General features: G+C 43.8%; 1 protein-coding gene across 1 annotated transcript; it reads left to right on the top strand.

Moving 5' to 3' along the window:
- The first annotated feature begins 1,643 nt into the window (after positions 1-1,643).
- LOC112445525 (ATP-binding cassette subfamily C member 4) lies at positions 1,644-24,980 on the top strand. The gene is made up of 4 exons (XM_024989038.2): positions 1,644-2,142; positions 12,149-12,259; positions 12,793-12,913; positions 24,917-24,980. The coding sequence occupies exons 1-4, from the start codon at positions 2,069-2,071 to the stop codon at positions 24,962-24,964; spliced, it is 354 nt and encodes a 117-aa protein (XP_024844806.1). The 5' UTR covers positions 1,644-2,068; the 3' UTR covers positions 24,965-24,980.
- The last annotated feature ends 651 nt before the right edge of the window (positions 24,981-25,631 follow it).

Here is a 25,631-nt window from a genome sequence, read left to right as displayed (position 1 = left end):
AATTACTGTACACTAGTTCTGCAGGACATATTCATCTTGCATAACTGAAGCTAAAAGTCATTAATAATAACACCATTTTAGCCAAGGTACATGGGAAATTATCAAAGAATAATGAGATGATCTTATTATAAGCACACAAACTTTGATCTTTCTTCATTTAGAATGAAAGAGAAGAGAAGCTGCTGAGCTGGTAAGATGGCCACACAAATAACATCACTTATGATTATATTCTCAGTCCTACAGCATTGATTCATTCAGATAGAATATTCCAGACACTTTTCACACACTGACCATCCAACAGTGAGACAGTCATGCTGGACTTGGACTTGAATCCAAATCAAAATTCGTCATTTACTGATTCAAAGATCTTGGAGAATGCTGTCCTTGAGCCTCATCATTCTCATCTGTAAAATAGAGATAATATCTTCTTGAACAGGGCATCGTAGGAGTTAAAAGTGAATTAAGTTTCCCACAAACGCACATAACCTGTATTCTATAACATATTGCCACTATTACTCCACTAGGCAGGCTCTGAGCTCATGATGAAAGAAATCATAAGGCAATCTCTCTGTCCCAAATTCCTCTTCAAAGAGGGCAGCAAAAAGCTCACAGAGATCCCCCCACAATGTAACCTGTGAGATGCAAGACACCTCACATGTTGTGGCAATATCCAATGAATTCATGTTTCGAAATCATTTTAAGTCTTCTAATCTTTTGTTACATTTGTTTAAGTCTTATAGCTCTACAAACAATCTGTGCTAAACCCTGTTGTTGGCCATCGTCAAATGTTTGGTGCCTGGTTTGTATTGGCCAAACCAAGCCCTTGTGCCCAATGTACACTGAGGTGATATGCACTGAAATGTTGGCATTCTGAGCAGAGAAAGGTTTATTGCAAAGGCCAAACAAGGAGTAAGGATGCTCATGCTCAGAAAGCTGGAACACCCCAGTGGATTTCAGGGGAGGTTTTTTAAAGGCAGACTAGGGGAGAGAGTGGAGAGTACTTGATTTAGCTCATGCACTATTCTCTGCTTGATGTTGAGGAGCACGGTAATGCAACAGGGATTATCATCATAAATCCTTAGGTTCCAGTTTATCATGGTTGTCATGCAGTTAACTTCTTCCACCCGGTGGACTTTTTAGCATCTGCAAAACAACTCAGGAATATGCACCAAACATATTATCTGTAGCCTTCTGGGAGGAACTAAAGATTCTGTGACTGCAGTATGGCTAATCTATTGATAAAGTTTTATTTATTTATTTATTTATTTATTTTATTACATGTTCACATTTTTCCAGTCATTAATCCTTGAGCCAGCCTTTTGTGATTCAGATGAGGCCTGGGAGACTGAAGATTTTCTACAAACAAGAGACAGGCACAGGGCATGGGGTTGGGGTAGGATCTATCCCAGGAAGGCCCCACTGGGTTCTGCTTCACTACAGTTGGAGAACTTCCCACAGGGCCCTTGTTTGGTTTTGATGAGGGCAGAGGGCCCAGAGAGGAGGCTTCTATCTCCTTCTGCTAGCTTTCTCCAGGTTTCCTCTGCAGCCCATGGGGAGCCTCTGAGCAGCAGAGATGGGCAGGGCCTGAGCCTCTCGTCTCCACCTTCTGGGTGAGTGCCTGGGCACAGAGCAGGAACTTCCGCAGAGTTTGCGGCCAGGTGTGTTCCTGGGAGCTGGGCTGGTTGTGCCCCTCAGTCAGCCTGCTGCCTTTATCAAAGAGCTGATAACTTTGCCTCCCACCTGCGTGAGGCTTCTGGAAGCATCTACCTGGCTGTCTCTTGGTCCTGCAGTCCCGCACGTGGTGCGCTGTCTCTATCCTATGCCTGTGGCAACACCTGCACAGAGCGGGTGCCTCAAAGGTGGACCTTGGAGGCTGCTCAGTCTTGGGAGGCAGACCTGGTGCACAAAGGGTGGTCCACTCTCAGAAGCAGGTGTTCTCAGGCTCCGGCCCAGTGGGCCTGTGAGGCGGCCAGTCTCCAGCATCCCCGCCGGCGCCTCCAGGAGCAGCAGGAGCCCCACCGCCGCCTGAGCAGGGAGACCCTGGTCTGTGACCACCTTGGCCGGCAAGATGCTGCCTGTGTCCGCGGAGGTGAAGACCAGCCCGGTGCAGAAGGCGAACTTCTGCTCGCGCCTGTTTGTCTGGTGAGCGCCCTGTCTGAGCTGTGACATTCCACTGCGGGGCAAGCCTGACACTGTCGGCTTCTGTTGGGGACCAAGGGACAAGGCGAGGGAGTGTGCCTGGGTGCCTGGGGCCGGTGGGGTTGGGACGTTGGGAGGGTAGGGTTGGGAAGGGTACCAAGGAACCTGGTGTCAGGGAAACTGAGTCTCCCTGCCTTGCTGCTCTCTGTCCAGCCAGCCCCGGAGCCTGAGAGCTGATGCAGCAGGAGCAGAAGGCAAGGAGGTTTGCTCAGGGGAAGTCACTGCCCAGCAGGAGAAGGGACTGGGCTCCCTACTCTCCACCTTATCCAGTGGCCTCAGAACCATTCAGGAATTTGCTGTCAGTTCTGAAATAAGCTGCAAGTCCCCCCTGCCCCCCCCACCCCCAAGCAAGCAGCTTGTGAACAATTTTCTTTATCTATTTAGTGCCCTGCATCTTTGCCATCTTCCAATAACGTCCCCACCTTTTCCCATGTTCCTTAGGCTCCCTCTTTCCCCCTGTCTATGACCATGTATTTCTTTCTGTCCCTCCTTTACTCCCTGTGTGGTCCTGTATGTCCTAGTACCTAGTTTTGGCCAATTTCATGTGTGTACAAAACACTGTTGTTTTGTATGAAATGAATAGGGACTTTATTCTGGAACATGTGTTGCTTTTGCCTGGGGCACACTGCCAGGAGTAGAGTATGTATTTGACCACAGCCCCTGGCCCTATTGTGAATATCTCCACTTCTACCTTTGAGAACCAAACCCTGGGGATGGGGTCCCTGAAACCTGTGGGGTCTTATCCCGATCTCTGTCCTTCAGAGAAGCAGTGCATGGTCTTGATGCAGGTGGTCCTGCCCAGGAGTCCTTTGGTCCCGAAACCACTGACAGGTCCATGAGCTTGGAGGAAACACAGAAATGAAAAGCACTGCAGAGAGTTAAAGCTCTTAATGGAAGTCTTCATCTAACAGCTGGGACTACAGATATGCAGGCCTGAACCTTTGGATTTTAATCCCACTTGGGTGATTATTAGGTCTTAAAGATAACCCATTTATCTTTTCCACAAATTCTGATACTTCTTTTATTGGACAGCCTAGGGGATCCCCAGGGGGATGGCAGCTCCTATGCTTGTTTTGATGGTGATGTATTCAGTGCATGTAGCTACATCCCTTGGCTATTTGATCGCCCTTTAGGAAAGAGGGACCTAGAAGAAGGAATATGTGTGTGGTTACCATAAATAATAGCAAAGTAGACAAATGTCTCTTTAACGTCAAGTAAGGCAAGAAACTCTCAAAGCACATTCTGTTTGTTGACTTTGAAAATGTATGTGCATAGAAATGGAAGGTGAAGACTTCCAGTTTCATTGGCACCCATTTCCAGTTTTACTCCTGGGGAGGAAGGAGCTATTACCTCTTATTTCATGCTTGAAGACTCTGAAGCATAGAGGTTGAATAAGCTGCTTACCATCACACAGCTTGTAAGTGGTGGAGTGGGATCTCAAACCAGGAAGTCTGGTTCTGGGGTCTATGTTTCCTGTGTATGTAACTGTTGTGCTTGTCATGGAATTGGTTGCCTGGAATTGTGCCAGGGGCCTAGCCCAGGATGAGACCCCTTATCATGATGGGGAGGTTCTTTCTCCCTCAGATTCCCACAACCAATAAGTAAACTGATGGTGAGACTGGTAGAGCACAGGCTTTGCTCAGTGACCAAAGAATGGAAAAGCAGGACTTAGTTTGCAACTCAACCTCTCAGCCCAACTGGGTATATAGGAGGGTTGAAGTGAAAATAAGGGAATCAGGTTAAGAGAGGGAGGAATATTCATGGCTTACCCAATAATGCAGTGTGATTTGGACCTGAAATTAAGGTAGCACTCCTTTTTAGTCCTTGTATGAGCTCTTTGCTTTGTTGTTATAGCCATTGTCAACTGTAGTGGTCCTGGTTGGTGTGTAATTTATCATGCTTATATATTACAGTGGATGCATAATGAGGCTCTGTGTCTACTAGATGTTCGAGCTTCTGCCATTTGGGTCCTACCTAGTTCTAATCAGTTCTTATTTTTTTCTTTCCTTTTATGATTGAACCTGAAACTCAGATAAGAGCAGTTGGTTTCCATTCGAGGGAGGGACAGGGATATATTTCTGGGTTATCAGCCTTTCTTTTTTACTGCTCCTTATTACTGAAGGACTCTGAAGGGGCAAAGGTTCATCTTCTGATCTTGCTACCTGCTAAGCATAGGCATTGTCACATACTGAGTTCAGTTCAGTTCAGTTGCTCAATGTGTCTGACTCTTTGCGATCCCATGTACTGCAGCACGCCAGGTTTCCTTGTCCATTGTGAGCTCCTGGAGCTTGCTCAAACTCATGTCCATTGAGATGGTGATGCCGTCCAAACATCTCATCCTCTGTCTTCCCCTTCTCTTCCCACCTTCAAACTTTCCCAACATCAGGGTCTTATCCAATGAATTAGTTCTTCACATCATGTGGCCAAAGAATTGGTCCTTCCAATGAATATTCAGGAAAGATTTTCTTTAGGGTTGACTGGTTGGGTCTCCTTGTGCTCCATGAGTCATCTCCAAAACACAGTTGAAAAGCATCAATTCTTCGGTGCTCAGTTTTCTTTATAGTCCAAACCTCACATCCATTCATGACTACTGGAAAAGCCATAGCTTTGACTAGACAGACCTTTGTCAGCAGAGTAATGTCTCTGCTTTTTAATATGCTGTCTAGGATGGCCATAACTTTTCTTCCAAGGATCAAGCATCTTTTAATTCATGGCTGCAGTCACCATCTGCAGTCATTTTGGAGCCTCCAAAATAAAGTCTGTCACTGTTTCCATGATTCCCCATCTATTTGCCATGAAAAGGAGTACGTCAAGGCTGTATATTGTCACCCTGCTTATTTAACTTATATGCAGAGTACATCATGAGAAATGCTGGACTGGAAGAAACACAAGCTGGAATCAAGATTGCCAGGAGAAATATCAATAACCTCAGATATGCAGATGACACCACCCTTATGGCAGAAAGTGAAGAAGAACTAAAAAGCGTCTTGATGAAAGTGAAAGTGGAGAGTGAAAAAGTTGGCTTAAAGCTCAACATTGAGAAAACGAAGATCATGGCATCTGGTCCCATCACTTCATGGGAAATAGATGGGAAAACAGTGGAAACAATGGCTGACTTTATTTCTCTGGGCTCCAAAATCACTGCAGATGGTGACTGCAGCCATGAAATTAAAAGACGCTTACTCCTTGGAAGGAAAGTTATATCCAACCTAGATAGCATATTCAAAAAAGCAGAGACATCACTTTGCCAACAAAGGTCCATCTAGTCAAAGCTATGGTTTTTCCTATGGTCATGTATGGATGTGAGAATTGGACTGTGAAGAAGGCTGAGCACCAAAGAATTGATGCTTTTGAACTGTGGTGTTGGAGAAGACTCTTGAGAGTCCCTTGGACTGCAAGGAGATCCAACCAGTCCATTCTGAAGGAGATCAGCCCTGGGATTTCTTTGGAAGGAATGGTGCTAAAGCTGAAACTCCAGTACTTTGGCCACCTCATGCGAAGAGTTGACTCATTGGAAAAGACTCTGATGCTGGGAGGGATTGGGGGCAGAAGGAGAAGGGGACGACAGAGGTTGAGACAGCTGGATGGCATCACTGACTCAATGGACGTGAGTCTGAGTGAACTCTGGGAGTTGATGATGGACAGGGAGGCCTGGCGTGCTGCGATTCATGGGGTCACAAAGAGTCGGACGTGACTGAGCAACTGAACTGAACTGAACTGAACTGTTGGGACCAGATCTTCATCTTTTGAATGTTAAGTTTTATGCCAGCTTTTTTCACTCTCCCCTTTCACCATCATTGAGAGACTCTTTAGCTCTTCTTTTCTTTCTGCCATCAGTTCAGTCAGCCAGTTCAGTTGCTCAGTCGTGTCCGACTCTTTGCGACCCCATGAACCACAGCGCACCAGGCTGCCCTGTCCATCACCAACTCCCGGAGTTTATCCCAAACTCATGTCCATTGAGTTGGTAATGCCATCTAACCATCTCATCCTCTGTCATCCCCTTCTCCTCCTGCCTTTAATCTTTCCCAACATCAGGGTCTTTTCAGATGAGTCAGCTCTTTGTATCAGGTGACCAAAATATTAGAGTTTCAGCTTCAACATCAGTCCTTCCAATGAACACCCAGGACTGACTTCCTTTAGGATGGACCTGTTGGATCTTCTTACAGTCCAAGGGACTCTCAAGAATCTTCTCCAACACCACAGTTCAAAAGCATCAATTCTACTGCACTCAGCTTTCTTTATAGTCCAACTCTCACATCCATACATAACTACTAGAAAAACCATAGCCTTGACTAGATTGACCTTTTTTGACAAAGTAATGTCTCTGTTTTTTAATATGCTGTCTAGGTTGGTCATAACTTTGTGGCAGCAATTACATCTAAAGTGATTTTGGAGAAAAAAAAAAAAAAAAAGTCAGCCACTGTTTCCACTGTTTCCCCATCTATTTGTCATGAAGCGATGGGACCAGATGCCATGATCTTCATTTTCTGAATGTTGAGCTTTAAGCCAACTCTTTCACTCTCCTCTTTCACTTTCATCAAAATGCTTTTTAGTTCTTCTTCACTTTCTGCCACAAGGTTGGTGTCATCTGCATATCTGAGGTTATTGAAATTTCTCCTGGCAATCTTGATTCTAGTTTGTGCTTCATCCAGCCCAGGCTTTCTCATGATGTACTCTGCATATAAGTTAAATAAGCAGGATGACAACATACAGCCTTGACGTACTCCTTTTCCTATTTGGAAACAGTCTGTTGTTCCATGTCCAGTTCTAACTGTTGCTTCCTGAATTGCATACAGGTTTCTCAAGAGGCAGGTCAGGTGATCTGGTATTCCCCTCTCTTGAAGAATTTTCCACAATTTATTGTGATTCACACAGTCAAAGGTTTTGGCATAGTCAATAAAGCAGAAATAGATGTTTTTCTGGAACTCTACAAACTTGCCATACCCCTCTCTCCAATCTCTTTTTCCGTGTCCAGTTTTAACTGTTGTTTCCTGACCTGCATACAGATTTCTCAGGAGGCAGGTCAAGTTGTCTGGTATTCCTGTCTCTTGAGGAATTTTCCACAGTTTGTTGTGATCCACACAGTCAAAGACTTAGCAATAGTCAATAAATCAGAAGTAGATGTTTTTGTAATTCTCTGGCTTTTTCTGTGATCCAACAGATTTTGGTAATTTGATTCTGGTTCTTCTGCCTTTTCTAAATCCAGCTTTAACATCTGGAAGTTCATGGTTCATGTACTATTGGATAATTTTGAGTATTATTTTGCTAGCGTGTGAGATGAATGCAATTGTGTGGTACTTTGAACATTCTTTGGAATTGCCTCTCTTTGGGATTGATGAAAACTGAACTTCTCCAGTCCTGTGGCCACTGCTCAGTTTTCCAAATTTGCTGGCATATTGAATGTAGCAATTTAAAAGCATCATATTTTAGGATATGAAATACCTCAGCTAGAATTCCATCAACTCCACTACCTTTGTTCGTAGTGATGCTTCCCAAGGGCTTACTTGCCTTCATGTTCCCGGATGTCTGGCTGTTGTCCAGTGATCACACCACCATTGTTATCTGTGTCATGAGGATCTTTTTTGTATAGTTCTTCTGTGTATACTTGCCACCTCTTCTTAGTATCTTCTGCTTCTGTTACATTCATAACATTTCTGTCCTTTATTTTGTCCATCTTTGCATGAAATTTTCCCTTGGTTTCAACTAATTTTCTTGAAGAGATCTCTAGTCTTTCCCATTCTAATATTTTCCTCATTTCTTTGCCTTGATCACTAGGAAGGCTTTTGTATCTCTCCTTGCTATTCTTTAGAAGTCTGCATTCAGATGGGTATATCTTTGCTTTTCTCCTTTGCCTTTTTCTTGTCTTCTTTTCTCAGCTATTTGTAAGGCCTCCTCAGACAACCATTTTGCCTTTTTGCATTTCTTTTTCTTGGGGATGGTCTTGATCACTGCCTCCTGTACAATGTCACTTATCTCTGTCTATAGTCCTTCAGGCACTCTGTCTATCAGATATAATCCCTTGAATCTATTGTCACTTCCACTCTATAATCATAAGGGATTTGATTTAGGTCATATCTGAATGGTCTAGTGGCTTTCCTTACTTTTTTCAATTTAAGACTGAATTTTTCACTAAGGAGTTCATGATCTGAACAGTCAGCTCCTGGTCTTGTTTTTGCTGACTGTATAGAGTGTCTCAATCTTCAGCTGCAAAGAATATAATCAATCTGATTTTGGTATTGACCATCTGATGATGTTCATGTGTAGTCTTTTCTTGTTTTGTTGGAAGAGGGTGTTTGCTATGACCAGTATGTTCTCTTGGCAAAATTCTGTTTGCCTTTGCTCTGCTTCATTTTGTACTCCAAGGTCAAATTTGCCTGTTATTCCAGGTATCTCTTGACTTCCTAGCTTTGCATTTCAGTCCCCATGATGAAAAGGATATCTTTTTTGGGGTGTTAGTTCTAGAAGGTCTTGTAGGTCTTCATAGAACCATTCAACTTCAGCTTCTTTGGCATTACTGGTTGGGGCATAGACTTGGATTACCATGATATTGAATAGTTTGCCTTGGAAATGAACAGAGAGCATTTTGTCATTTTTGAGATTGCACCCAAGTACTGCATTTTGGACTCTTTTGTTGACTATGATGGCTACTCCATTTCTTCTAAGGGATTCTTGCCCATAGTGGTAGATATAATGGTCATCTGAGTTAAATTCACCCATTTCACCCCATTTTAGTTCACTGATTCCTAAAATATCGATGCTGACTCTTGGCATCACCTGCTTGACCACTTCCATTTACCTTGATTCACGGATGTAATATTCCATGTTCCTATGCAATATTGTTCTTACAGCATCGAACTTTATTTCCATCACCAGTCACATCCACAACTGGGTGTTGTTTTTGCTTTGGGTTAGAGGAGCAGATTTCTCCTGATTCCACCAAAATGAATCTGATTGTCACCAGCCTAGAGTCCCAATTGCTCATAGCCTTAGGTAAAGACCATCTGCCACTTGGTTGCCTCAGTTCTCTAAGAGATAAAGCTAAAGAGACAATTGAAGAATCATGGGCCAAAAAGCCAGAAAAGGAGAATAAATGTAAGGGGTTCTAAGAATGGCCTTAGAAGCCCAGGGAAGCTGGGGAACCTTCTTTTGTTCCTGTCACAAATTTGTTCAGCCAGGCCCCTTCTGTTTTGAGTATTTGGCCAAGTGACCTTCTCTCTATTAAAGAAGAATTTTTATTGGAGTATAGTTGATTTATAGTGTTGTGTTAGTTTTAGGAGTACAGCAAAGTAAATCAATAGACATGTATCCACTATTTTTAAAAGGTTCTTTTCTTTAAAAAAGATAAAAGCTATTACAGAGTATTAAGTAGAGTTCCCTCTGCTACACAGTAGGTTCTTATCAGTTATGTCTTTTATATATAGTTCCCTGGTGACTCAGACTGTAAAGAATCCGCCTGCAGTGCAGGAGACCTGGGTTAGATCCCTGGGTTGGGAAGATCCACTGAGGAGAGCATGGCAACCCACTCAGGTATTCTTGCCTGGAGAATTCCCATGGGCAGAGGAGCCTGGTGGGCTGCAGTTCATGGGGTTGCAAAGAGTTGGATACGTATATAGTAGTTTATGTATGTCAGTCCCAGTCTCCCAATTTGTCCCTTCCTCCCTCCCTCACTGGTAACCATAAGTTCATTTTCTACATCTGTAACTCTGTTTCTCTTTGGTAGATAAGTTCATTTATACTGCTTTTTAAGATTCCGTGTATAAGTGATACCGTATGATATTTGTCTTTGTCTGAAAGCAGTTTTCTCTGGCAATTGGGATGTGCTCTTTTCTATCTAACCACAAGTGTTAACATAAAAACAGCAGGAAATGGTTGGGGCACAAATTCCCCCTTGATCAGCCAGCAGGTAGTCAAGAGCTTTGCAGTGATCAAGTGTCATGTGGACCAGAGGCTCTAGTGAAGATTTTGTCATTCTAAGGTTAGAACTGGGTTCTCTACTTACCTAGGCCAGTCTCTGACTTTTTTAATTTCTTTTTTTTATACTTAGGATATTATAAATTCTTTCTCATGCTAGGCTCACCAGGGATCCTACAAGAGTGACAACTGCTATTACCAGTCCAGCTCCCCTCCTGACTAGATGAATGGCCCCCTTTGATTCACAGGTTGTGCAAGTGTAATTAAAATCTGAATGTAACCTTGATCTGGGTGTGAACCACATATAGCCCAGTGTCCCCTGGTAGTTTTCTTGGAGATGGTTGATGGCCCAACATGGGTGGCCCTTGCTACAAGGTCCTCAAGGAACAAACATCCCTCAGGGGCACACACACGGTCTTTGAATTTTATTGAGTCTTGTTTAGGCTCATGGTGGTGCCCTTCCATCCAGGGTACTTGCGCATGGCCAGGCCCCTCCATGTTTGGTATGATCCTGTCCCCAGAGCCCTTAAGCATGGTAATTATCTAGAGTCGGCCATGCCTGTAGGTGGAGGGCTCATAGTAAATGGTTGGTTGGACCCCCAGAAAACAGGGATTTGACTAACACATATGTCTTTGAAGGGGTGTGGTGGCAGTGGGGGCAACCTTGATGTCCCTGGGCAGAAACCTGGGCATGGTGGAATTAAACTGTAGTTTGGTGATATTGTCAGCTAAAGTTCCCTGAAAGTCTGGTGAGCAATATTTATTCCCCAACTGAGGCTGATGGTGACAGATCCAACAATCAGTAAAATTCCAGCCCTTTTGGATGTTTGAATGTTACTTTTAAAAATAAATGAATTTTCCCGAGAGTGATGCCGAGGAGGACCATAAGAAGAATCAATCGCATTTTAGTTGGGAAGCTATTACTTATCTTGAGGTTGTCTTCAGAAGGTTGGGTTCAGAAAGAGGCTCACATGAGTGTTCTGGCTGAGGGGAGTCTGACAGGACTGTAAGTAGTTCCGGGTCCAGAGCCTGTTAGACTCAGGGTGTTGTGTCCATAAGATAACTCCCTGTAAAAACTTCTCTGTGTTGACAACTGATCTAAGGAGACCTTGAGACCTCAAGTTTGCAACTTCTTTGAATATTACTGGTGCTAAGACACTTCAGTCATGTCCGACTGTGACCCCATGGACTGGAGCCCACCATGCTCCCCTGTCCATGGGATTTTCTAGGTTTGAACACTGAAGTGGGTCGCCATTTCCTTCTCCAGGGAATCTTCCCAACCTGGGGATCGAACCAGCATCTCTTACATCTCCTGCTTTAGCAGACGGATTCTTTACCACTAGTGCATGTAGGGGAGAAGGCAATGGCAACCCACTCCAGTACTCTTGCCTGGAAAAGCCCATGGATGGAGGGGCCTGGTGGGCTGCAGTCCATGAGGTCGCTAGGAGTTGGACATGACTGAGCGACTTCACTTTCACTTTTCACTTTCATGCATTGGAGAAGGAAATGGCAACCCACTCCAGTGTTCTTGCCTGGAGAATCCCAGGGATGGGGGAGCCTGGTGGGCTGCCTTCTATGGGGTCGCACAGAGTCGGACACGACTGAAGCGACTTAGCAGCAGCAGCAGCAGCGCATGTAGGTATCCTTCAATCTGATACATTTCAGAAGATTTAAGTCCTCAGTAATACAGGAACATATCTGCAGCCTTACCCACAATGGCCATTCGGCTCTATTCTGCATGCCTGACCCACTGTTACTTTATTTGATTTCTAAACATTTTTTTTTTCTTAATCATTAAAGCAGATGTACAATGTATGTTCAGTAGGCCACAAAGAGGCTGCTTTAATTATGTAATATATAAGCCAGCATGACTTTCCTATACCTAGAATGTATGTGTGTTTGTAAGCATATATCTAATTTTCCCCATATCTTTATATATTTAAAATGTAGACTTTTTTTAACAATGTCCATGAATGTAGGTTTCTAATTAGAGATGTGTAATTTGGATATATGTCACTCTCCTTTTAATTTTTAACAGGTGGCTAAACCCCTTGTTTAAAATTGGTCACAAACGGAAATTAGAACCAGATGACATGTACTCGGTGCTTCCAGAAGATCGCTCCCAGCACCTCGGAGAAGAGCTGCAAGGGTGAGCACAGACATCAGGGAGAAGGGGAGAAAGAGTGAGAATTTCCACGTGGGGCTAAAGGTTTGAGGGAGGCTTTGCCTTCCTCTGGGTTCTTCTGAGACTCCTCTCCTGACACTGCACGCTCAGCCACTCAGTTGACCCTGGGCTTAGCCCACTTTGGAGGCCCGCATTCCCTGTGCATCTGTGGGCATGGAGGGAGCCCACAGCCACGGCCCTGGAGGCCGAGCTCTATCCCCGTAGGTGGGGTCCCTGGAGGAGGGAGTCTGCCCACCTGAGCTGCTTGTGACCTGTGAGTCCAGCAAATCTTGGCAGGAACTTGTTTCCAGAATCTGGAACTTTTGCCTCAAGGCCTGTTTCTCTGGTGCTTCAGAGTCTGCACTGCTTATCTTTTAGGAGCCCTGTGAGCAGTTAGCCAGCATCTATGGGGCAGCCATAGAGTGCCCTGTAGTGAAGGCTTATCTTCCCCTCTGTCCCTCTCCCATTTTCCCTTTGGTGGACACACTGTTCTTTACTGTGCTTTGTTTTTATCACAGGTACTGGGATCAAGAAGTGAAGCGAGCCCAGAAGGATGCACAGGAGCCTTCCTTAATGAAAGCAGTCATAAAGTGTTACTGGAAATCCTATTTAATTTGGGGAATGTTTACATTTCTGGAGGTAAAAGATTTTCATACTGTGCACTGCTTTTTGGTGTATGTGTCTCTGTACTGAGGTGGAAGGGACCAGTGGGGAGAGCCAGTGGTCTAAGGTCTGAGGATAAACCCTCATGGAAACATGATAGAGCTCAGAGGTTGTATTCATCTTTAGAATGGCGAGAACTGGACTCCAGGGGTTACTGTTCTTCTTTTAACTGGTTAAAGAGTGTTGTGGAAGGATGGCCTTGAAATAAAAGACATTTTATATTATGGTAGAAAGTTCCTGGTGTTCAGTATAAAGGCTGACTGATCTTTGACCAAAAGAAGATTCCAACAGCCTCAGGCAATATGTGCCCTGTGATTTAGAGGAAGGTAATTTGGACCCGAGCCCAGAATAAAGTACCTTTTATGGCGCTTTGTTATAGTTTAACAAGGTAAAAATTATTACCTTGACCAGGTCACATCTGATAAATGCTTTTCTAAGAAGATATCATCGCCTTTCCTCTTCCAGGGGAACAGAACCCAGCATCTGGACCATAGCTGCCCAGAACTTCTAAGAGCACACTTTTCCCCAGGCTGCCCCCTTCCCCGTGGGCTGGAACTGTGAGCAAAGCCCCTGGGGGAGGAGCTCCATCTTCACCATGAATTCTGTGCACCCTCCATGCTGCTTTCTTTCCCTGGTTGTGGGAGCAGATTCCTGGTTGAAGGGGGATCCTGGTATCCTGGCATTGGCAGAGGGTGTAGGAGGGAATGTGCAGGGCAAACCAGAAGCAGAAAGCTGTGAGGTCAGTGACCCCTGTGACCCTGAAGATCCTGGGTCAAGATCCCCCAGAGGACAATCCACCTGGGGACACAGTGCTGTCAGCCCCCTGTTCTGGCTGAGCCTGCTGGGGGTCTGCTGCAGACCCCCCCCTGGGGAGTTCGTGCTCTCCGTGGTCCCTTAGTGCTGCCTTAGGGACACGGGCGGCGTGTGAGTGTGTGAGGGCAGGACGGGTGGAAGATGCAGGTGCTGTGAAAGGGATGGAGGATGTGGAGAAGGTGTGAGCTGTCCTCAGTCCGTTGTGTTGGGGGTGTGGTAGGTGGGCCAGGTGGTTTACAGGTGGGAGGTGTGGCTCTTGTTTAAAGGCTGCGCTGGACTGAAGGGCACTGTGGGCAGTGGGCAGCTGGGCAGGTGAAGTCCACCCCACACAACTGGAGAGACCAGAGTATCCGTCAGCTCCCAGGTGACTGGATGGCCCTGGGGGATGGAGTTCTCACTGATTTCAGAAGAGGATTGGCCATTGTGCCAGAGGGTGGGACAGGTATGTGGGGCAGGATGCCGCCTTTGAGAGGGTACTGACCACCTAGCTACTGCAGTGCCCTGTGAAGGACAGGAGTGGGAGAGGGAGCAGGAGCCCGTCAGGCTGCCCCAGCCCTTCTTTGTCCCGTGTGCAGCTGTCCTAGTCATGGAATTTCCGCATAGTCACAGTAAGTCTGTTTGAAATACACAGGTGGCAAGCTGGTGTGGCCTGTTTGTGCAGGATTTCCTGACCTCACACAGCAGAGCTCTCATGAATTCTTATCAGGAAACCCTGGGGCCTCAGTGTCTGCCTGTGGCTCATGCCAGGTGCCTGGTTGGATGAGTGGCCTCAGGGTTTAATGCTGGATCATATCCTGGAGCAGGTCTCTTCCTGCTGTCCCTGGTTCTCTAGTTTCTCTTTGGTACCAGATGCAAAAGAGTCTTAAAGTCAGGTGGGTTCAAAGCAGAGCCCATGTGGCTGGGTTTGGACTGAGCTACTGGTTTTTCTTGCTGTTCTGGGCTGTTAGCCTCTTGAGTGGGGTCACTAAGCCTTGGATGGATCCCATTCTAATATGAGTTCTGGATCTTGGCTGTGGCAGCTCATGGGAGAAACAGACATAGAGAGAGAGGCCACAGGATCTGGGGTTCTTCCTGAGATGGAATCCTCCCCACTGTGGTGCTGGGAGTGTTGATTTCAAAGTTGTCCAGCCCCAGTAATACTTCCTGCTGGGGTCCAGGAAGGCCAGGCCTGGGGCTGCATAACGTGCAACTGGTAGAGCCCTGGGCCCTTTCAGGAGGTTGGTCTCTGGGTGGTCATGGCGGAGAAGTGGGGAGTTTAAATTTAGGGGCTCATCTGTGTGGCAGTACTGCTAGTACTAGTAGCAGTGCTAGTTAGTTAAATAATTGATTTTATGAAGCAACTTCCCGTGTTGTGATCAATCTGTACTGCTTGTTACTCTTTATATTTTAGATGGTGGAAGATCTAAACTCAGCCCAGGATTTTCTAAAACACAAACATATTTCCTTTTTGATCTCCGGCCCTCTTTTAATCCCTCAGGTGCACAGAATGCCCTGTGGATCATCCATGATCCCAAGAAGTGCGGTCTTTCCACCCACAGCAGGAGCAGGGCCTCCCAGGTACTCCTGGCAGCCCCAGTGGGAGAAAGCAGGGTGACGCCAGTCCAGAGTGAGGCTTTTAGGGTTTTAGGATTTTGAGATATGAAAACCTCTGTCCTATGAGAAGGGCTTCCCTTGTGGCTCAGCTGGTAAGGAATCTGCCTGAAATGAGGGAGACCTGGGTTTGATCCCGGGGTTGGGAACATCCCCTGGACAAGGGAAAGGCTACCCACTCCAGTATTCTGGCCTGGAGAATTCCATGGGCTGTCCTTTGAGAACTGAGGAGTATCTCTACCCCTCAGAGAAACAAGTACCAGGCTAAGGAGCACTTGCCGGTCACCCCTAATTAGAACAGAACAGCCGGAGCGCTCCCAGCACCCCTGGCCCCTGTGTGCACCTCCACGGGTACTGAGGGTGGGGAGGACAGGTCTCTGCCTGCCCGGGGCCCTCAGGGTGGAGAGGAGGGGCCTGAAGCCTCTGCCTGGGCCTGAGTCACAGAGACCACCTCCCCAGGTCATCAGTGCTTCTCTCTGAAAGGTGAGGTCTCCATTGCTGCTGTGTAAGTGGGGTGACCTCAGAGAGCCAGAGTGGGTTCACCCAGTCCCTTCCCCTGAGAGGGGAGGTGTTGCTGGGAGTTGTGTCCTTTTCCCAGGACTCTTAGAAGTGGCCCAGCCTTGTCTGGTCACTTGGCCTTTGTTTGAAGCCACTTTTGCTGATGGTCTCTGGTCCAGGTGGAGGCTGTGGGAAGCATGTGTGTGTATAAATGTTCACTTTGGAGCTCAGCTAATGGGCAGGAAGTAAACAGAATCCTCTGCATCCCACAGTGGGCTTTGTGCCTCGACTCACGGCTGGTTCCCCAAGAGCTGAGTGGTCTTTGCATTTATTTCCCAATCCTTTCTTCCATGTGTCCCTCACTTTGCTCAACCCAGGAGTCTGGGAAGTGTCTGTTGGTGGCAAAGACACTGTGGGCTGACAGCAACCACTGAGGACCACACAGCAAGGGAGAGAAGGAGGGGGCCTTGAGCCAAGCAGAAGGAGACCTGCCGAGCAGACCTGCTGTGTGCACCTTGCTGGTTCCTAAGAGCATAACATTAGCCATTAGCCATTCAGTTCAGTTCAGTTCAGTCGCTCAGTCGTGTCCAACTCTGCGACCCCATGAATCGCAGCATGCCAGGCCTCCCCGTCCATCACCAACTCCCAGAATTTTAGGTGTTAGTAATATCCACGGTGATGACCTTGAGTTATAAATTAGGGTTTTATATCCACCTTCTTTTCTTTTTCTAAGCATATGTAAATTTTTAATGTAAAATTAAAAGAATTTTTTAAAATTGAAGTATGATTGGCTTACAATGTTATATTAGTTTCTGGTATACATCATTAGTGATTTAATATTTTATACAGTACATGATAAGTGTAGTTACCAACTGTCACCATGCAAAATTATTCCAATATTATTGAATATATTTCCTATGTTATATAATTCCATGATTTACTTATTTTTAAAAGTTTATATATTTATTTTTTGTCCCCAGTCCCCTTTTACTTATTTTATAATTTGGAGTTTGTACCTCTTAAGTTCCCTCACCTATTTCACTTGTTTCCTCCACCCCTTCAATCCATTTTCTTTATGTAGTCAGGGAAGTAGGAGACTCTTTTTGAAAGATTGCATTCATAATGGTTAAAAATTGCAGCAATCTGGGTAGAAGTGAAACTTTATAGTCTAGAAAATTGGGTTTTACACATGACTTTTCTCAAGAGTTCTTGTTCCACTGTGGTCTCCTGTGAGGAACAATGGGTTTTCCAAGCCTTTGTGAATCCAGCCTCTGCCATTAAGAATAAATCTCTTACCAGGACTTCTAATAATAAAAGTGATGAAAAACCCTTGTTTTTGTGGTGGTTTCAGAGCACTCTGAGCTGTTGTAACTCATTTAGTTGTCCCAGGAGTCCTCTGAGGGAGGCAAGGCAGGTATTTTCACAGATAAAGGCCTGGGGGCCGAAGAGGGCACACGGTGGGCTTGGGGTCCTGTGACTGGCAGGTGGCCGACCTGGTCTCTGAGGCACTGTGCTCTGACTGCTAGACCCATGTTCTCTGCGTTCTGTCCTTTCCTCCCACAGCCTCCACTGAGGCTCAGAGCCAAGAGGAGCTGCTTTTCTAGAAACAGCTCTGGCCCCTCTGTCACCTGATTTCTATAGTGTTTTTTTTTTTCCTTTTTAATTTCCTGTAGATTTTTAAGAACATTTCAAAAATACAAAAATAGAATAGAATGAAAGGGTAACACAATGTGTCACTCCAGAATAGGGCATTCTGGCAGAAAAATTGTTGTGAGTTGGTTGTGTTTTTCAGAAATAGACACAGGAGAAACTCTGAAGACAGAGTAGAAGTTATTCTTCTGAGGGACATTTACTCTGATAAAGGAAATCTCCATTTGTAAAGGTGTCTCCCTCTCTGTACCAGAAAAAGAAGGATGGCTCTAAATCACAGCAGAATCCTGTTGAAGGACAGTCTTCAAGAAGGATGAAATCTGTATAACACACCCAACCCTGCTGTAGTTTAAGCTGCTTCTCCTGCTAACCTCTCATTGGCGCTCCATCACCTTTTCTTTTGTCTTTAGGGGGAGATGGCATCTTGATTCATCTGAAACTCACCCTCACTTCCCAAGATTCTTTTAAAGAAGTTCCAAGACATCAAATCATTTTTATCCATAAATATTTTAGTATGTATCTTTAAAAGATGTGGAATCTCCCCCCTCTAAACATATTTAGCATAAACATTATTTTTATAGACTTCCCTTGTGTCTCAGACAGTAAAGCATCTGCCTACAATGTGTGAGGCCCAGGTTCAATCCCTGGGTTGGGAAGATTTCCTGGAGAAGAAAATAGCAACTCACTCTGGTATTCTTGCCTGGAAAATCCCATGGTCGGAGGAAGATGGTAGGCTACAGTCCATGGGGTCGCAAAGAGTTGGACATGACTGAGCGCCTTCACTTTCACTTTATTGTTTTATGCATAAATATTAACTTTAATACCATTAGTATCTAGCCAGTGCTCACAGTTGTCTTTTTTCCCCTCTTCTGTTGGAAGCAGTATTAAATAAGGTACACTTGGCTGACACAGGTTATTCAGATTGCCTTTCTGTTCCCCTCCACCCCAAGCCTCTAGGTTGTTTGACCTGTAGAGATTCCCACAGTCTGGATTTGGCTGATCGCATCTCCCCCTGTCTCAATTAACTTGTTCCCCTGGCACCTTAGGTAGATGTTTAGGTCTAGAAGTTTGATACAGCTCATTTGGATTTTCTTCACGCCTTTCGTCTATGTAGGAGGTAGGGTTGTATATCCCCCTTATAAGGTACATAACATCTTTTGTGTGTGTGTGTGTGTGTGTGTGTGTGTGTGTGTGATGTTGGAGCTATTCATGATCCTTGCTCAAGGTCCATTAATTTATTAAGGGTTGCAAAGTGGGGATGCTCTAAGCTCTTTAGTTAACACTGAACTATAGTGTTTATAGAGAGAGTAGGGAAAATAATTTTTTCCATTTTTAAAACCTGTTTTCAAAATGGGGAATTGGTTCTCCTCTAGTGAGGAGAAGGGCTAGTGAGTTTTCATGGTTGGTTGTTTGGTTTGGTTTTGTGAATGTCAGTTTGAGCTCATGGATTTAAGCATTTCTGATCTGCTTCAGTCCATTTTATTTGTTATGCTTATATCAATCTTGGGCCATCTTTGGGCAGTGGGAGTATATTCAGGTTGGGTCCTAAGTCTTTTGCACACACTCTAGAAGTCTTGGCTATTTTTTTTTTAATGTCTTTTTTTGCTTGTTTTTTTTTTTGTTTGTTTTTGGTGTGACAGGATGTTTCTAGTTCATTTTGTACAGCATTTGCTCAGCCCTGGAATCATCCATTTCTCCAAGCAGCCCTGTCTTCTTTTAGTGTGAAATGGTATTTAAAGACTATAATCTGGATGTTAGAGGGGATATTGCTCTTGCTTATTGTTTTTTGGCTTTTTTTCGTTAGACCAAGTTAGAATACATTTTTAAGGTAAACAAATATGTTTATATGGGTGTTTCCAATCCAAATCAGATACAGGACACTAGTTTTTTACTTAATCTTATTTTGCTTACATCTGTATCTCTTTTCTCCCATCATCTATTCTCTTTGTCCCATATCTAAGCCCAATTCTCAATGATATCAACATAATTATTTATTTGTTTTACCTTATAATGTGACTTCTGAAACATAAAATTTATCTTTTTGCAGTTATTCTGTCTTCACATGGGTGTATCATGCAGAGAATGTGTTTTCAAATTGTTTTGTTTAAAACCACTTTTGATAGTTCTTTTTTTGTATGGCTCTTTGAACCAACAGGATGGGTAGATATATAGGTAGTTTTATTTTAAATTTACTCTGAAATTTTAGGAATTGCTTTTTCAAAAAATTAGTTCTTTTATAATTATAACTCTGTATAATGCTTTCATGATTCCAAAATCAAGACAAGGCTACTTTTAAAGAAGGCTGATATCCTTGTTAGCTCTATTCTAATTCTCCTTATCCTTTTAGAGATAACTTTCCAGGCTAATTTTGACTCATCTGTTTATTAATGTTTTTTAAATATGGTTTTTATCTGAAATTTTAGTTTTCCTTACCGTGCAGAATGAAAATTTTCAATTTTCAATGCTGTAATCTCTGGACTTGGGTTTATAAAGATTTTTCTGGAAGCATGAAATGTGTCATGGGACTCTGGTTAAAACTCTTTGTGATCATTGTAACTCCTTCATAGCAGGTCTGTAGCCATTCCAGGCTCAGATGCAAAGACAATGCAAGAGTGGATGGTTAGCAGATGCTTACATGGGGTTAGTTTCTGCATCCAGACTCTTCCAGGGAGAGGAATCTTCAGGCTCCACCCTAATCAGTTGAACCTAAACCAGTTTCTGGAGGCTGGACCTCGGGCATCAGAGTGGCCCTTATCCCCACCCAGGTGATTCTAAGGTTGCAGTCAGGATGAAGACCACTGTGTAAAAAGAGGAGTGAAGGTTAGGATATCTAGAATGCTGGTGGTATGATTTTCGCAGATTCACTGCTTTTTCTCCTCATCTTTGGATTTTTCTCAACTCTACTTTAGAACTCCCGCAGTTCTTCTTTTTTTTTAACTTTACAATATTGTATTGATTTTGCCATACATCAACATGTATCTGCCACAGGTGTACATGTGTTCCCCATGAACCCCTCCTCCTACCTGCCTTCCATACCATCCATCTGGGTCATCCCAGTGCAGCAGCCCCAAGCTTCCTGTATCCTGCATCGAACCTGGACTGGCGATTCGTTTCTTATATGATATTATACATGTTTTAATGCCATTCTCCCAAATCATCCCCCCATCCCTCTCCCACAGAGTCCAAAAGACTGTTCTATACCTCTGTGTCTCTTTTGCTTGTCTCACATACAGGGTTGTCATTACCATCTTTTTAAATTCCGTATATATGCGTTAATAAACTGTATCGGTGTTTTTCTTTCTGGCTTACTTCACTCTGTATAATAGGCTCCAGTTTTATTTACCTCATTAGAACTCCCCCAGTTTCTAAAGATTAACTGCATGTTCAACTTTTCCCTACAAGCTCACTCTTTTCTTCTTATATGTTTCACTCAGTGTTTTTCTTTTGTTAGCTTGCTTCTATTTTGTGTGTTTATTTCCGTGAATGAGATGTGAGGAAATTGGGTGAGAAATGTTTCAAGTACCTTAACTTGGAGGAGGAACTCTATCCACTGCAGAAGTTCTAGTTTCTAACTGAACTCTGCAAGAAGTTATCCTAAGAAGCAAAAGGTGGGACCCAATATCAGGTGCTTTCAGGAGGCTGAATACCAAGGACTCTATCAAGAAATGCCTACCACCAGTTTCCCTCGCAGTCCGGTGGTTAAGACTCCATGTACCCAATGCAGATATGAGGGTTTTTGATCCCTGGACTGGGAACTAAGATTCTACATGCCACAGGGTGTGGCCAAAATAAAAGTCTGCCTCAGAGACTCAGACTGTCAGATAATCCTGAATAATGGATGTTGCGGTATTAAATTCAGCTCTTTTTAAGATCCTTTATGATTTCAGAGCTGTGAAGAATTCTTGTGAAAGAATAAGAACTATATTCTCAATTGGTTTGTGGAAAGAATATGCATGTGGTATAGATTGATGTCAGAGAGGAAAGGTTTAAGGGACAGTGTTTGACCTTGTTCCTGCTTATCAAGAAAGTTTTAATTCGGTTAGCTTCATGATTGATAATGAATATTTTCTCAGTTGTTTTATTTCTTATTAGTTGATGATGAGAATCGGGAATGTACAGATGAGAGAATCCCTTGGTGGTGTCTGCCCACACCAGTGTACATGTGGTGGGGGCAGCTCCCAGGAATGGCTGCCACCAGTGTCTGTGTCCTCAGGGTGAGCCACAGCCACTCCTTGCCTCTCTGAGAGACTCTCCAAGGCAAGCAGAGTCTTCTGAAATTCAGTCTACCCTTGGGATTCACACCACCGTTTCATTTGGAGTTAATATTTGGACTAGAGCATTGAGCATATGCAGGAGTTAATCTTCTGGTAGCTGGACAAACTTTTGCCTGGTTTGCCTCAGACAGTTTTACCAGATGTCAGAAATGGAAACACTCACAGATTACAAATGCTGCTGCCAGCTGTCCGGCTCTCCATCTCTAACCTTTCTTTGTGTGTGGAGGGGATGGATTTACTCAGTCTACCTTTCATGGCCTCAGTCACGTCTGCCCTGTGTGTTCTGGAAGCTTTGAAGAATCATATTTAATATGTGTCTTCTTACTCTGTATATGTACTTGGGGTTTTGTTTTCATAATTTTGTGCTATTCATTATTTTGCTTTCTATTTTTTCTTTTTGAGAGAAATTACTGGAAAATTGTTTTTTACTTGCTATTTTTCATATGGAGCATAATATCAATTTTCTGTTTTCCATAGTTGCAACTTATGCCAGAATGGAAATTCCTTGTATGTTATACTTTTCTTCACTTCTCTGAATTGCCGTGACAGCTCCTTGCTGGAGGCAAAGTTGTGTGTGTGTGCTCAGTCACTCAGTTGTGTCTTGACTCTTTGTGACCCCAGGGAATGTAACCCGCCAGGCTTCTCTGTCCATAGGGTTATCCTGGCAAGAATCCTGGAGTGGGTTGCCATTTCCTCCTCCAGAGGATCTTCTCAACTCAGGTATTCAACCTGCATTTCCTGTGACTCCTGTATTGAGATGGATTCCTTACCATTGAGCCACTGGAGAAAGTCCCAAAATAATAAATGACTCTCCCCCCAAATTGCATCAGTAAACAGTTCATGTTTGAAGTCCTTTGCTATCTTTTTGAAAGATAAGAAATTTTCTATCCCAATTAAATAATAATCATTATCAAGAATAAAAAGAATTCATAGATGAGTGGAAGATATGAGCCATGAAGTGGCATTATACGTTAATGAGGCTATTTCTCCAACTGTTTTTTGGTTTTGTTTTGTTAATATTGATTTATTTGGCTGTGCTGGGTCTTAGTTTCTGCATGTGGGATCTACTTCCCTCACCAGGGATCGAACCAAGTTTCCCTACATTGGGAGTGTGGAGTCTTAGCTAAAGGACCACCAAGGAAGTCCCTCAACTAGGTTATTAAATACTGTTTCTCAGTGAAAAACTCCAGATGTGCTTAGGCAGTAATGACCTGCCTTTATCTACACTCCTGTTTGCTGGATTTATTGAATTTATCCATATTATCTTAGGTGAGTGCTATTACTCTGATTTCTCCTATAATTACAAGGATGTTGGGCTCAAATGGAGAGCTGAGTAACAGGCAACAGTATTTCCCAAATAGAATCATAAGTTTCAGGAAAGTTTTGGATGGCAGATATTACTGCTGCGCTTCTGGTGGTTGTGGCTCCAAGCACTGGACTGCCCTTGGCAACACCTGGGCTGGGACTGCCTGTGTGTACAGTTTGATGTTCTTGCTTCTCTGTATGAGCCTCCACATTTCCATCGCAGGAAACTGTAAACAGTGTGTTTGACAGTCCACTGTGTGAAGGACTCTTCCAAGAGCTCTCTGTGCCTCTTGGGATGGATGACAGGACATTGTGGAAATGTATCAGTTATATTTTACTCAGGTCTGATCATCTTACTTACACTTCTTCAACTAAATAGTGTTCCCTTTATCCTCTATCGTGGATGAAAATCTCCATGAGTTCATGGAGGGAGAGGCAGTTGGTGCAGAGCCTGTTAACGTGTTGTCCATTTGTGTAGAACAATACAGGAATGTTAAGGTTTTAATGAGACCCCCATTGAGGGATGGGGACATCTTTTGATAAATATCCTGATCAAGCACTGGTTGGCTGAGCAGAAAATACTTGGTTTTTTTTTTTTTTTTTGGTGTTTGGTCTTATGGATTCTCCTTCCCTCCTCTTGTGTGTGGGTTCCTTAGCTTCAGACAGACAGAAGAGAGCTATCAAAGCATACTGGTCAGGTAAGCAAAGCTTACCTGTCTGTGTTAGTAAGGCGGGATTGCCAAAAAAGGAAAAGCCCTGTTCCTGAAAGACTTCCAAACTTTTGACATTTTGTCTTTTGAGAAGTCTGTGGAGGAAATGAATTGCGGCCCAGGCGTTTAGTTTTGGTAACTTGGATTTTGTTGAGTGATCTTCCTTGAAGGTGAAGAAGGGGACCTAAGAAGAAGGGGGCCTTCAGGGGTGACTAGAGAGAGGAAGTAGGTTGTGAGGTGGAGTGGCTGTTTGGCAGGGTGGTAGGTTGTTGCCGTTCCTTTGCCTTTTCTTTGGGAAAGAAACTTGCTTTCCTAAGTCTTACTCAGGGTGGAAAGCCTCAGTGTACTCTGAGTCAATCGGTGTAGGCCTTGGGAAAGAGAGGATGGTAACATTTCTTCCAAACCACCAACTTCAGTGATGGTGGATCAAGAACTATGGAGACATGATTTTTTAGCTTGGCCTCCACCATGTTTAATTTTTTTACTCCAAGGAACATTCCAACTTCTAGAGGGTAGAGCATAGTGAGGCCAGTGCTCTCGGGAGCTGAGAGCCTGCAGAGCTGCCAAACCTGGTTTCTTTGTGGTACTCCAGCCAAAGCCGGTTTCCATTCCCTGGATCTACATGTGGAGTTTGGGGTTAGAAAAGGGTGGATGTGTTTGTGCCAGTGTCTCGCTTCATAAGGATTCCATGAAGAAGGTGATGAAAGCGTTGTCTCCCATATGTGAACCACATTGACTTTCTATTGGGCTGGGACATTGAGAGTATGGGGGACAGAGGCAGGCTGCCAGCAGGCTTGTTCCTGTGGAAGCAGATTTCTTCCTCTTCTTCTGCCACCTTTTTCTTTATTCATCTTAAGGCTCAGTTGGTATTGAGCCTGTTTGTGATATTTGTTGAGCATCCATGGTGTGCTAAGCACAATGTACTAAGGCTTTACTATGTTAGAATGGAAAATTTTGCCTTAAGGTTTAAACTGTTGCCTGCTTATCTTATAGGAGATAATAAATCTGCATATTTTTCTTTTAAATTAGTCACAAATGTAGCGTTTTGTCAAATGTATTTTAAACATGCTAATGATAAAGTAAATCTTGTGTAAAGAAAAACTGACATTTCTAATTAAGACTTTTTTTCTTTCTTTTAGGAAGGCACCAGAGTAGTTCAACCCATATTTTTTGGGGAAAATGATTAGTTATGTTGAAAACTATGCATCCCAATGATTCTGCTGCTTTGCATGGAGCCTACGGCTACGCGGGCAGCGCTGAGCGCCTGCGTGCTCGTGTGGGCCGTCTGCACCACTTGTGCTTCTACCACATGCAGCGTGTGGGGATGAGGCTGAGAGTAGCCGTGTGCCACATGAATCTTACCGCAAGGTGAGTGTCGCTAGGTACCATGGTGTGTACCTCCCCTGAATCCTCAGGGACATTAGGGAAAGTTCTCTGTAAATTACAAATTTTGTAACTGGGATTGTTTACACATTCCTAGAGAAGCTTGCTTTTGCATCAAGCCAAGTTTGTTGTTGTTGAAGCAAACTTACCAATAAATAATGAAAAGTTTTCTTTTGAGATTGTGTGGGCTGTCCTTGGCAACTTTTAGCCATAGGCTGTCACATAATAACCACTAAATATGTACTGTAAAAATATTAAATTATATTCAAGAATAAGTATGAAAAGTATCAAACCTGATTTTCAATGCCTTCGTGCCCAAATCCCATAGTGCTGTTTATGGAAATTTTTTGTGGTCATTCATTAATACTTTCAGGTACATCAAATTTGTATTTAAAAGTGAGCTTCAGCAGATTGTTATCTATAAAACTATATCTAAGAGCAGAGAATGTATTTGATAAAGGGACTGATTCT

Source organism: Bos taurus, unplaced genomic scaffold, assembly GCF_002263795.3.
Source record: "Bos taurus isolate L1 Dominette 01449 registration number 42190680 breed Hereford unplaced genomic scaffold, ARS-UCD2.0 Leftover_ScbfJmS_1713, whole genome shotgun sequence".
Taxonomy (NCBI): domain Eukaryota; kingdom Metazoa; phylum Chordata; class Mammalia; order Artiodactyla; family Bovidae; genus Bos; species Bos taurus.
Note: the sequence above shows the minus strand (reverse complement) of the source record. Positions and strands in the feature narration are given on the sequence as shown.